The sequence below is a fragment of the Arvicola amphibius genome, chromosome 2, assembly GCF_903992535.2.
Source record: "Arvicola amphibius chromosome 2, mArvAmp1.2, whole genome shotgun sequence".
In the NCBI taxonomy this organism is placed as follows: domain Eukaryota; kingdom Metazoa; phylum Chordata; class Mammalia; order Rodentia; family Cricetidae; genus Arvicola; species Arvicola amphibius.
Genome location: NC_052048.2, coordinates 54350342 through 54363816, shown reverse-complemented (window position 1 = coordinate 54363816; position 13475 = coordinate 54350342). Strand labels below are relative to the sequence as shown.

At 44.2% G+C, this 13475-nt stretch overlaps 1 protein-coding gene across 13 annotated transcripts in view; it reads right to left on the bottom strand.

Moving 5' to 3' along the window:
- The window catches only part of Magi1 (membrane associated guanylate kinase, WW and PDZ domain containing 1), a 609686-nt gene that overhangs the window by 30881 nt on the left and 565330 nt on the right, over nucleotides 1-13475 (bottom strand). For 9 of the 13 annotated variants that reach the window (XM_038317854.2, XM_038317858.2, XM_038317862.2 and 6 more), the window contains 2 exons: nucleotides 10102-10133; nucleotides 445-661 (listed from right to left, as the gene is read on the bottom strand). In XM_038317854.2, coding sequence (XP_038173782.1) covers nucleotides 445-661; nucleotides 10102-10133 — 249 coding nt within the window. The remainder of the gene's footprint in view (nucleotides 1-444; nucleotides 662-10101; nucleotides 10134-13475) is intronic. The other 4 variants (XM_038317856.2, XM_038317857.2, XM_038317863.2 and 1 more) reach the window with 1 other exon arrangement.

Below are 13475 nucleotides of genomic sequence, written 5' to 3'. Positions count from 1 at the left end.
GAGGTAATGTTTGCAAAGACCAAAGAGGACAAAATAAAACATTACCGGTATTTTTAAGAACCGCAAGGCCACAAACAAAGTACCTAAGCTCTTCTCACGACCCCACAATCACAATTATGCTTGTGTGTGTTGGAGCTGCTTCACCAGACAAAAGTGCAGAGCAAGCCGTGTTCTCTACTCGGGACAGAATTATAAGACAACAGCTCTTACCAACCACCTCTCTGAACAGGAGAGAAAAAAACATCCATTTTGACCCAGGCTTCCTCAAGCTGGAGACATCACCTAGGCTACGAAGACAACCAGCAGAGTCTACCTGCTCTAAGAGGCCGTGGCTTCCCAGTCCTCTTTACCTTTAGCCACCGGCTACCCCAGGCCTCCTTTATTAAGAGGAGGTTAGAGCACGGGAGAGGGCCTGGGAGAGCAGGAACCCAGGGAATTACTCACGTCGGTTTTCATACATGCTCCTGGACTGGGCCCAGATTTTAAAAGGATCTGGTTTTTTCTGCCCAGAGCTGTCGGTCTGATCCGGAGCAGGGGCGTCTGCAGGTGGGTACTCGGAGAGCACCTGTGTGCCGTGACTCGGGGAGGCTGTGTGCAGGCTCCGGTGGCTGGAGACACTGTGCTGGGAGCTGTTCTGGCTGTCTTTCCTCTCCAGTGGCTGCTGCAAGAAAGCAAGTGAAGGGGCCAAGAAAGGAAGATGACTGTGACTTCTCCAATGGGCACCTTTCCCCAGCCTGCCTTTGTTTAGCGCGCGCGCGCACACACACACACACACACACACACACACACACACACACACACACACTTAAAATGACACTCTGGCTTCTCCAGCAAGTGCTGAATGCAGATAAATCCGCAAGTGATTGGCAGAAAGACAGAGGGGCGGACTAGATAGAGACATAACCATACCCATGCTGCTCTCTGGGCTGTAGTGGGAAACAAATCTGATTTCCCTTGTAAGCTCTCAGGAAGACACACTGGGCTTATTTATTGTATGATGCATCTATCCTGACACCCTCGGTTCTTGACAAAAATATGTGACTGAAAATACCATAAGTGTTTTGGATGTAAGCTGGCAATATCCACAAGCAATACAATCAGGGCTAAAAATGCGACATGGGGCTCCATATGCTGTATCTCTTAATAATCGAACCCACTCCGCTCTACAGGTTTCCATCATTCCTATTCCAGCAGGAACTGCATCCGAGCCCTGGGAAGTCACACCTGGCAGCACAGTGATCTGGTACTCCCGTGCAGAGAACAGGAGCTTACATAGTTTTCAGTCAATCAATTCTGAGAGCAGTGCTTTCTACCTCTTGGATTACTGAGACCACTGTGAGTTAAAAAATAAATGAAGAGCCAACTTGAAGTATGTATATGTGTTGCCCTGCACAGGTCAGCTCTCCCAGATAGGTAACTTGTCCAAAGTTTAAGTACTTTCAAAGGGGAGCTTCATTGACTTCAAAGGCAGAGTCAAGTCCCTGATCACTGAAACCAGCTCAGCACAGACTTACATTTTATGAAATGGTCTCTGAATTGACAGAGAGCACAGGCAAAACCCTGGTAATGATTTCACCCCTGCAAATGCAACGTTGGAGTTCTGCCTCATCTGCAAAAGACACCACGTTACTTAGCTTCTGTGCCTAGTTATCAGGAGCTAGGGGACAAGAGGGGGCAGGGGGCCTCTCCATCCTCTATTATGTACACCGCAGAGATGATGCTTCTTAAAGAGGCTTATAGTATCCTGACTGTGCGTATTCTAGTCCCCTGGAGCTCCACCACCAGAGGCTACCACCAGTCCTCTTTGCTCTCCACTCAGGGGCCCTCTTTCATTCCCTGATGGAAAGGACCATGGCCCTTTCTCCTTTTAGTCTTCAGTTTGCAATAAGTAGATGAGGAAAGTCCAAAAAGATTTGCTTTGTTCCTTTTGTGTGTGATGTTCATATGTGGGGACATGTGTGTGCAGGCGTGTGCATATAAACACACACACACATGCATGTGTGGAACACAGAGGGCAACGTTCCACTTTTTGTTTGAGACAGGGTCTCTCACTGGCCTTGAGTTCACTAGGTAGGCTAGGCTAGTTAGGCAGCGAGCCTCTGAAAGCCTTGTCTCACCTTTCTGGAATTACAAGCATGTACTGCTATGCCTGGCACTGTACATGGGTTCTGAGAATATAACTTAAGTTTTTATATTTGGAAGGCAAGCATTTTATTGATGGATGTCTCTCAACTCCTAGATAGAGTTGAGATCTTGACTTGACTGCTAGAGACCTGACTACAGGTTTTGGAAAAGACTCATAGTTGAGGAAAATGCGAGGCCTGTATTCTAAGGCTATTAGACCTTCGAGAAGATTAGCTCGCTCACATGCAAAGGGATGGTACACACAAAGATGCACAGGGCAAACACAACTCCACTTCACCCTTTCTCTCTTTAGATAATAAAGTACTTAGCTCTGTGCTAGATGGACTAGCATTTCCAAGATTGGCAAAAGGCTCTCTGCCACCTTTGAAGGCCCTTCCCTACACTGACATCAGCTCTCATGGCCTCATATCATGCCCCGACCCTTCCTCGGGTGCCATGCTGAGGATGCTGAGGATGCTGAGGACATAGCAGTTCTCTTTTAAACATGCATATCTTGTCTGTGTTTATCTCGTAAGCTCTCATCAGAAAACACGCGCACGCACCATCAGTCTTGTTGGCGTGAACATGTAGCACGGTATTTAGAAAAAATGATATTATGAGCAGGTTTCTTCCCTTAAGTTTTATACTTTTCAGTGTTGCCTATCTCTTTATTTTAATAACAACAGGTAACATCTTACAAGCAAGGGAAATCAAAGGCTATTTCCACCTTGAAGTGAACTGTAGTAAACAGAATTAATATGGACTTCGACTTTTATGCTGTTTAGGAGCTATTCTAAATGTTCACACCAAATCATTCAATACAGGAACCGACCTGGAAGACTCACACACTTCCTTCAAATGTTCACTATATTTTTATTCCTTAAAAGAGTGGCAGATGTCTGACTATAGAACGAGCCCAGCATCACTGAGTTCATGTCACAGCTGAAATAAGTCTCTAATTCTGAAAGCTTCAGTTTCTATTTGAGGTCCCTTAATGCCCCACCTCCAGGCCTGCATGCTACCTACAGTATACCTGGAAGGATGTCCACATGTAGCTGTTTAGGAGGGTACTTTGTAATGTGCGTCCTACTGACTTCTAGGGTCCCTGTCTCTGAAAACCACACTTTAACTTCTTATCATTCGTCTGGTGACAGTGTTGCCTATCTCTGCTGTACCCATTGGTTTTTATGCCCAGTGAGTGGTTCTCACAGAGCTGAGGGTGTGCTCATGTGATCCCCAGCTGGTGGTAGTTTGGGGAGGTTGTGGAGCCTTTAGGACATGTGGCCCAGCTACCAGATGAGGGTCTCCTGGGATGGCCCTTGAAAATGATAACGCGCCGGGCGGTGGTGGCGCACGCCTTTAATCCCAGCACTCGGGAGGCAGAGGCAGGCGGATCTCTGTGAGTTCGAGATCAGCCTGGTCTACAAGAGCTAGTTCCAGGACAGGCTCCAAAGCCACAGAGAAACCCTGTCTCGAAAAAAAAAAAAAAAAAAAAAAAAAGAAAAGAAAATGATAACGCCCTTCTGGTTCTAGCCTGACCTTTCTGCTTCTTGTCAGTCACCATAAGTCAATACACATAAGTCAATCAGCCACTTCATGTTTCTGCTGACAGAGATTAAGCCAATTCTGTAGTCATGCCTCCTCACCCTGATTGGCTGAAATTCCTTGAGCTCATGAGTCAAAACAAATGTTTTTCCCATAATCTTCTTACATCAAGAGTTTTCTCACACCAATGAAAGGAATTATGCACACACCATCATACATGCTGCTCAAAAGGGTTTGTAACAAATTCCTGTCACAGAGGACCTAACAAATAAATCCCTGTCACAGAGGACCCAGCCTCAGGTTTAACCAAAGAGTTGCTTGGCCATAAAGGGAGTATTCAGATGAAGTCCACTGAAAACACTTTATCTGCTAAGATTTAGCCCTAGTCTATGTTCATTTTTAAAACAACCAGCTCTCTCAAATTTAAATATAATGAGAATCCTAGGGTTTTTGGAGCTGTGCTCTGTGTGTATATGTGTAAACATTTCAAAACACGTTTTTCATTTTCTGTGACATCCTTTTATTAGAAGCCCAAAACTGGTCAAAGGAAAAGCAGCATTCACAGAGCTCTCAAATTAAAGTCATTTGGGGTGTGCGTGTGTGTGTGCACATGTGATCAGGTATATATATATATATATATCATACAGGGGCATATGTATGTATGTGGAAGCCAGAGGGTAACCTCGGGTTTGTCCCTTAGGTGCCATGCACTTCAGTGTTTTGAGACAGAGTCTTTCTTTAATCTGGAGGTCCCTGATAAAGCTTAGGCTGGCTGACCATCAAACATAACACACTTGCCCATCTGGACCTCTCAGTATTGGATTATATGCAGCTACCACTATACACTTTTAAAAATATAGATGATAGGGAATGCCCTTGAATTCCTGATGCTTGTGCAGTGAGTTTACTACCTGGCCCTTCAGAGTCAGATTGTATGACTTTTCTTGATCACCTACTTGAAGGCTTTGTGCATGAAAGAAAATTCGCTTCTCAACCGAGACAGCACAGAATTAGATCTGCATTGAATATGAATGTCATTCATCTGTTTTTTTTATAGTTTTGTTCACTTTCATGTGTGTGTGTGTGTATATATATTTAAGAAAGTTTTACTATGCAGCCCAGGCTAAACTCAAATTCATTATTCTCTTGCCCTGCTCTGAAGTGCTAGGGTTATAGGTGTGTGCTACCTTCAACTCATTTTCCTAAGTGAGACACTAGTTCAAAGACAAGCAGCTATAAGCCTGTATCTTTAGCCCTGCTAAGGTAAGCCTGTTCATGCAGCACATGGATGGGGAGAAATACCTAGCACATTAAAGCAGGATACCAGACAAGGCTTGCCTACAGCAATCACCTGCAATGTATTTATTCAACTTGGTCAACAAATACAAATGGATAATTTATACTGTGCCAGACACGAAGAAACACAACAGATAAATATAAAGATGTTACCTAACTGCTTGGAATTTATATGTGTAGATGGATATTGAATTAATCAAATATACAGAATATATTTAAAACACTACAATGTCCTCTGGTTTAAGGATGGGTATGTAGAAGAATATTTTGGCAATGCACCCAGCATGTGCTAATTCCTGCCATCAAAATGAGCTTGGAGAGGTTGCAGTCTTCAGAATGTCTGGCTAGTGTGACACCGTGAGGGGGCAGGGAGCTGGACATGAACTTGGAAGCCAGATCATGCAAGTTTCTTATGTGACACTGTAAGGACAGGCTTCCTTCTTAGCTCTGGAGGAAGTACTTAAAATAAGAATGAACCAGGAGTTAATGCACTTCCAGAAGTTTGCTCAGGCTCCTGGGTAGGGAACAGATGTAGAGAAATGGCTGGAAGCAGAGAGGGCAGTCTGAGGTTCCTTGTAGCTCTGCACCTGGGGCAGCTTCCCCTGGGGCAGGGGTATGATGAAGGTGAGGTACTGCTGACAGGTTCAGTGGAGACAGGAGGAAGAAGATACTTTAGAAACACAGGACTCACCCATACCCAGACAGAAATCACTAATCTTAACTATTGTCACTAGGTTGCTATTTTTTTTTTTAACGAAGAATTTCATTTCTGATTCTCAAATCTCTGCCAACTTGGAAAAAAGACATGGGCTTAATTCTGAAATCTCCTTAAGAGTCCTTGGCCACGAACTTGTATCACAAAACCTTTTAGAATGAAATTGTACCTATCTCCCTAAAATGAATGATTCGCATCCTACTTACTGTCAGGTCAAGAAAATTGGGAAGGCGCAATGGTTTTTATAAATGGAAATGGGGAAAAATTTATCTCATCAGGATTTCACAGAATGATTTAGAAATGGACGTTCCTATAAAGTGAGCTGAAAATATTTGCTTGGGAGAGCAAATGAATACAGACAGCACTTAGGAGCTTAGATGATGAAAAGAATTCATGGGGCTTAAAAATGACAAATTGATCCATTTTAAAGCCAAATTATTTACAGTTGATGTATCTGCTAAGGCCCAAGGCCACTGCAGAGATTTGCATGGACAACAGGAGCAGATCCAAACGCTGCGGAGGTCTGGTCATTAAAAGTGTGAAAATCGGACACCAGGTCTGGGTCAAGGCATAGGCTGCTCTTTACTTTTGCCTCTTTCCTGCATCGGCTTCCAAGTCAAATTTCTTCTCAAAGACAGGTGAAGGGAATTCATGGAGAAAAGGAGAACACTGGGAGGATGGAGAAAATAAAATCTGAGTCACAAAAAAAATGTAAGAAATTTAGCAAAATGGAATGTCCAGGTGCTCACTGAGGTGGGACAATTTGACTGATAATCTGAAGCCGATCTATCTATTCCCTTTTCTCGTCTCCCATTTTCACTGCTTTTCCTCACTGTCTGAAGAAACTCTGATGAGATCTAAGTGGTGGCTTTGGAGCTGGCAAGCCGAGGAGTGCAGTGTGACCGGCAGGAGCCACTCAATGCATATGTCATCAAAGAGGGCTTGTGTCTCCCAATCCATATATGACCTAAGAGGTCTTATGTACATACATACATACATACATACATAAGAGATCTTGTATCCCCCTCACATGTCTTAATATCTAATTCCAGAAGTTTCCTTCAGTATCTCTTGCAGGTTAAAGGGATTGGAAGTGAAACTTTCTATTGCTGTTTTGAAGACACCACCTTGTCACTGCTTGTAAAACTTTGGGTGTTCCCAGCCTGCCAGACTCCAAATAACTTCACAGTTCAGCCACAGTTCTTTACTCTCCCCCGGGTCTGGGCTTTGCAAGACTATTCAACTCAGGTCATTTGAACTGATAGCTAGATGGTCCTCCTTCATCAGCTTTCAATGTGTACGCTCACCAGACTTTAATCCCCAGGAGAAGAGGGTCTAGACAGGCCTGTCTGTTGATGTGGTATCTCTTTCTCTCCCCACTTCCTGGGAATCAGGTTCTATGCCTTAGTCTCTGGATGCCTGCACTATTTTAGCACCTAGAAGACAGGCAGTAAGCATTTGTACTTCCGGCGCCTGAGTTCAAGTTCCATACTTGGGAGTTCTCATTACTTCGCTGAATGAAAAGATGGAGAGATGGCTGGGTGAGTGGAGGATACATGAATGAACAGAAGACTGGTGAGCAGGGGAAGAAATGGACAGATTGACAAAGGGAGGCTGGAGAAGGTGGGATCTGACCCAGCACGAACACAGGTGGGTCTGGCTTACAATTTGTTTGGGTGTGCAATTTAGAGTTTAAAGCCCCCACACAAGATCCCTGTGTGTGATTTAAACTGACAATTAAAATTAAGTTTCTAGTCAGAATGATTAAGTTGGGTCACAACTTAAGGTTTCCAGAGACGCCTAAAATCCCACAGCAAATGTGTCTTATTTTTTACTGCCATGTGGTAGAAAATCTGTGACGGTGTAGAAGTCCAGGTATTAAATTAATTAAACATCATTAAGACATCACCGCAAGAGTAGACAAACCCCACAAACTTAGCATTTAAACTAAATCTAGGAAGTTAAATTCTTATTAAGAGTAAGCTATAGGGACAACCCAGGAGGTGGAACAACATTAAAATGCTAAAACCTTCTGCTCTAATAAAATCTCAACTGCCTAATTATTAAAAACATTAAAAAAGAAAGAAAAGGTATGGCAACAGAGGGACCCTGCCCATCATCGGAGGAAGCCAAGCGTGTCAGAACCTCGGGCGTATAGCCGGAATCCAAGCAGCCAATAGTGGGGACCTGGTTTAGATACTAGTCACTGAGCTGAGATGGAATCTACATGGATCACAACCCAGGTACGACTGCTGCACTTTGGATTATGCAGCCTGCAGAACTGACACTATCTGTCACCACCTGAGTGGCTCAACCAGCACCTGGCCATCCCTCATCCCCGTGGATTCCTTCCAGCCCTTTGGAAAACATCCCCTAATCACCTGCCCCATTGGCAGGACATCATCCAAATTCAAACCGGGGAAAGGGAAACAGCTTTCCACCCACCTGTGCAAGCCTCACTGATCACAGATGTTTGTAATGTTCCCCTGCCAACAGCAGTCCTTGGCTGAGAGTCCGCTAATCATGTGCAGTAGCTGCCAGTGTGCCAGCATGCCATGCAAGCTGCCATCTCTGTCCTGGAGCAGAACCCAGGTGAGGACAAGCCCCAAGCTAGGAACCTGCTCTGGAGTCCAGCAGCACCCACCCTCTTTGCCTTCTGTAATCAGAAGCCAGCAGACTGTGGGCAAAGCGGTTAAGAGAGCTTTTTCCCCTAAGAATGCAACTCAAGTAATTGGCTTGTTGCTCACTAATGACATGGCAGCCCCCAAAATAAACTGCCAGAGAATTCTCTTAACTGATTTTGTGAACATGGGCTCTGTACATGCTTGATGCTAGGTGTCAGCCGGGTAATTCAGAAATACTTCAGGGAAGACGATATACAAACATGACAGAACCTCTCCTGCACAGGTGCAAACAGCAGAGACCACCCTGCTCCCTGAAACCGTGTTACTAGTGCAAAGCGTTGGCTTCCTGGCAAGATTTCACAGCATGGGGGTGTGTAAAACAAGTCCAACATCAGCACAGCACGGCCATGGAAGGCTCGCACTAACCCAAGCTCGGGAGACACATCTTCCAGCTGCACTCGATTTGTCTGAAGGCTGAATGCGTCTCTGGTGATGACCCAGGGATGGCGATGCACACATGCACACATGCGCCCATGCACACACTTTGGCATCTCTGTGCTTTCAATGTGGGCACCAAGCAGCACTTTCCTGCCTGGACATTAACACAAACTGACACAGGAAGCAGCCCTGAAGTCAACGTTCCCATCTCCACAGCCCTGTGCCATCAGAATCACATCAATTACTGCAGGTTTTTTTTTTTTTCTTCACAGAACGGGGGAGTTGGACTTCAGCATGCATAAAGCTCCCCTCGCTCACCTCCTTAATAAACTTCTGCTTGGTGCTGCCATGCTTGGAGACAGGTGGAAAGAATTCGGCTGCAGCACCTGAAGCTGCAAAGTTTTAAAGGTCCTCCTCCGGGTGGCACAAAGCTACACATTTCCCCGTGCAGAAATCTGCTAAGTTACAAGGAAGCTCCTTCTTTTTCCTAATATTAATGACTCAGGAAGCTTCTACCACCTAGTTCAATTTCACAGGCATTCCAATCACAGATTTTGAGTTTTTAAACGGCATTTTAATTTGTTGTCATCGCCCTAGGAGTGAAAAGCTCATACGACCAAACACAACACTGTAGCCTCTAGGCTATTAGTTAGCATGCCAAGTAGGTAATGCATCTTCAGGGAAACCAGATTAGAAAGGACAGTAAAACATTGATTTCTTTTTTTTTTTAAAGAATCCTATACCTGCAGCATAATGCTGCGAAAGCTAGCAAAACAACAAAGGACATTTCCCCAGCAAGGAAATGTCTTAGTCTCAGTACTGGGCAGTGAACATTGTTCCACCTGAGCACGGACATATACAAACAGCAATTCTCCGAATTCACAGGTTTTGTGAATAATTCCCCACTGAGTGCATACGGAAGCTCTGAGAGAACTGGTAGCCATGTGAACGGCTGCCGGCGAACACCAGTTGAGAAGCCAGCGAGCAAGCAGGTGGAGCCTTTTCTCTCTCTTCCTCCCCCAAAGGAAACAATAGCATTTGTATCAAGTTGAAACAGCTCAGAAACTCGCCCATTCAAAGGAGTTGGGAGCATTGGTGCAGGGAAGCCAAATTGCATTGTTTTAATCCTCAAAGCTTTTGCATCCTGCTCACACATCTCTACCTAGTAAAAGACAAACCCAAATACCATTTAGATCAAACATATCTCCAGAACTTAATTAAATGAGCCTGTGCTCCTGGCTCCTGCATCCACTCTAAAACACATTTATTACAGTGAATTCCGGCAGCGGACCTTCCTTCCGCTGGGGTCCCCTGCTCCCCCCGCCCCCCCCAAGCACCAAGTAAATGACAAGTCCTTACCGACTTTGGACTCTTCTTGGGAACTGGTAGCCCTAGAAAAAAAAAATGCAACAAGGGGGGGGGGGAGACATCATTAGCATATAAATGTTACCTTTTCTTAAAGAACAATCCCCAGGTGTTTCATGGCCACCTAGTCATCTGCAGAGTTCTGTCAGAGTCCTCCCCAGCATCGGAGTTACCAGGCTGTTCATATCGAATCAAAGCTGAGGGAGGAGGAGAGCGAGAGGCAGGAGATCTATCTGCATTAGCTATGCTGACTTGTACTGCAGCAGCCTGGAGGCTGGGAAAAGAAATTCACAGACCTCAGCGGCCTGGGAAATTGAACACTTGGACAGAATCTCAAATGCTCTTCTGGATTAAGAGAGACTTAACTTACAATTAAGTTCAGGATATTCCCTTTCCTTACGATCCACTTGTCAACGGAAATGGACCAATGAGGACAGAGAAAAGGGTATATATTTAGTTTTAAAGGACAGCATGGTTAAATTTATATCCCCCCCACCCTGTCTTTTTATTCCCCTATGTATTTCAGGCAGAGAAATGCCTTCTTTAGCTTGGATGAGCTCAGCCTCAACACAAAGACGAATGCTCTCTCGCCAGCAGAAAAGGGGAAAATAGGAGCACAAGTTCAAGTTGGTCTAGGATACCCTCTGGATCATCAGCACACATCTTGATATCTGTCAGTCATCTAAGCAGCCCCCTAACTTCGCTTCTGGAAAAGACTGGGGCTTCGAGTGGGCTCCGGAGAGGTAAGCATGCCATTTGGAAGGAACAAGGAAAATTTCACAAAGCCAAGAGAAAAAGACAGCGAGGGAGAAAGAGAAGGCAAAGGAGACAAAGGTGGCTGAACCTGGTGGGCTGTCCTCAGACCCTGTCCTTAGTGGGAGGGAGGGCTAGGGCTGGAAGGAGCCAGTGATCTCATCACTTCTAGGAAAGTGAGCAGCAATCAGAGGCAGGCTGATGGGCACCCTGTCACCAGACAAGAGTGGGGAAGGGAGGTGAGAAAGGAAAACAAGCACAAACTGGTGTTTGGAAAGTAATCATTTCCCCAGCTGCCACCTCTTTCTCTTTCCCTGTTTGAGCAGAGTGAGACCACAAGCTGTAGATTCCATCCGCACCAGTGCCAAACACGCATTTGGGGCGCGATGATTCTGCATGGACATTTCAGCCTGGCTCTGAGAAGTGATTCTGATGTAGCCTGATGAATTTCAAGTCTTTGGGAAGTCACTTGTCAGATCTGCTGCCATGTTAAACCGGTGGAAATAACAGGAAGTGGGTAGCAATGCTAATGTTGTTCACACTACCAGTGAGACCTCAGAGAAGTTAGGGGCACTCACAAGGCTTGTCACATCACAAAAATGGGGTTTCCATGATTTGACAGAGTAGGTCTCAGATCTCAAAGTGTAACACTTCGTTAAAAATAGATGCTCAATCCTAACATCCCCTACCCACCTTGGGGAGCAGAAACCATCAGTACTAACAATATTTCTCAAGATTTCTGGTGCCAAGGAAGACACCTCAGGAACATAGTTAAAGAAATCATGACAGAGCAGAAAGTGTGACTGTTTTAAGTGATACTAAGGCAGGCCATCACTTTGGAAGCTTTTGCAACTTACTTTAGCACTAATGAATGGAAAGAGCGAGGTTCACTTTTTAAGACTGTTAAAGTAATTAAATAGGACAAAATCTTTGAGAGCCTCTCTCCCGGATGTTCTTTTACCTTCCTTGGCTGACATCATCTATGAAAAAATGTTAGGAGTAGCCAGTTTCAATTAGGGGAAAATCATTTTGCTGAATTAATTAACACATACAAAGATTTAGCAGAGGATTTACTTACATTTTTCAGACTGGGTTGAATAATTTTTATATGACTTTAAGAATTGGGTGCTTTTATTGGTCAATAAGATGCCCTTAATGAATCTTTATCAAATGATATTACTGAATTACTATATACATTCTTCACTATAAAATATATATATGTATATCATATGTATAAACTGTATACATGGTTATGTACACATTCTCTCCTAATTCTTACACACTTATTTGAAATAAGCCAAAGTTTCATTACAGTTAGTTTTTATAAAACTTGATTGATCAGTATCCACTGACTTCTTATAGAGTCTCTAACTAGCTTTGTAAGACTCCAGTCTGGGCAGTCATCAACTGTCCCTTAAAACTGACATTTGTAAGGCAAAGGTATGATATTCTCTGCCACAGAGGGACCATCACACATTCCCTACGGTGCATCCACAAAGAGGCTCACTGCAGCATTCTGATACAGGAAAACAGAGAACCACCCGAACTTCCAAATAGCTTGTGGGGTAATCAACCCACAAAGCACTCCACAAGCTTTGAAGGAATGAGCTCTCTCTACGGGCAACAATGCAGAGACTGCCTCCAAATGAGTGTGAACAGCACGAGAATGGTAGTTATAAATGAAGGGAGGCAGTAAACTCAGACACACAGTTTTGCCCTCTGTGAATGTCCCCAAACCGGTATCATGAGCATCATTAATCATTACTGATATCACTAAGGTAATAAGATAGCAAATTTAAAATAAAAATTAGCTAATAGCCCTTCTACTATTAGCAATGCCAACCAGTATCAAAGAAATGGGGTTAACCAATCAATGTATGTTTGTGTGTTTTCTCTAGGAAGTTGTCCATATGATGTTCTAGAAGGTCCTAGCTAACCTGACCACCCCCAACACACACACAAACACACACACACACACACACACACACACAAACACACACACACACACACGGTTTCTTTGTGGAGCTGTGGCTGTCCTGGAACTCGCTCTGTAGACTACACTGGCCTCAAACACTCAGAGATATGCCTGCCTCTGTCTCCCAAGGGCTGGAATTAAAGGCGTAAGCCACCATGCCCAGTCCCATAAATTGGATTTTGCAACAAATAAGAACACCTCTTTGTAAGAAGCCTTTGCTTTTCTCTGTTAGTCAGTTGCTGAAACCTTCATTTTCAAAGCCACACCCTTTGACAGAAGCCCAAAGTAGGTTATGGCCACAAATTAATATTTAAAGAGTCAAAATCAAGACACTTCACTTGACTGCTTTAAAATGGGGGGCTGGGGATCAAAGATTTGTTTTAGGCCCATATGGCCATTAAATCTTAAAATCTAATAAATATGAATGCTGGAACAAACTTCCTTGTTACAATTTATAATTTATTTTAGCAAAAACTACTTAAAGGATTGAAAGTAGTTGGGAAAAGCCCCAGAACAGTCACTTTGGGGACACATTCTCTAAGTCCTAGACACCATGGCACACAGTTCTTCCCCAGAAAGAGGCAACTGCACACCACCCCGTGTTGGGTAGAATCTAGGAGGCAATGCTAATCTTTTCTTT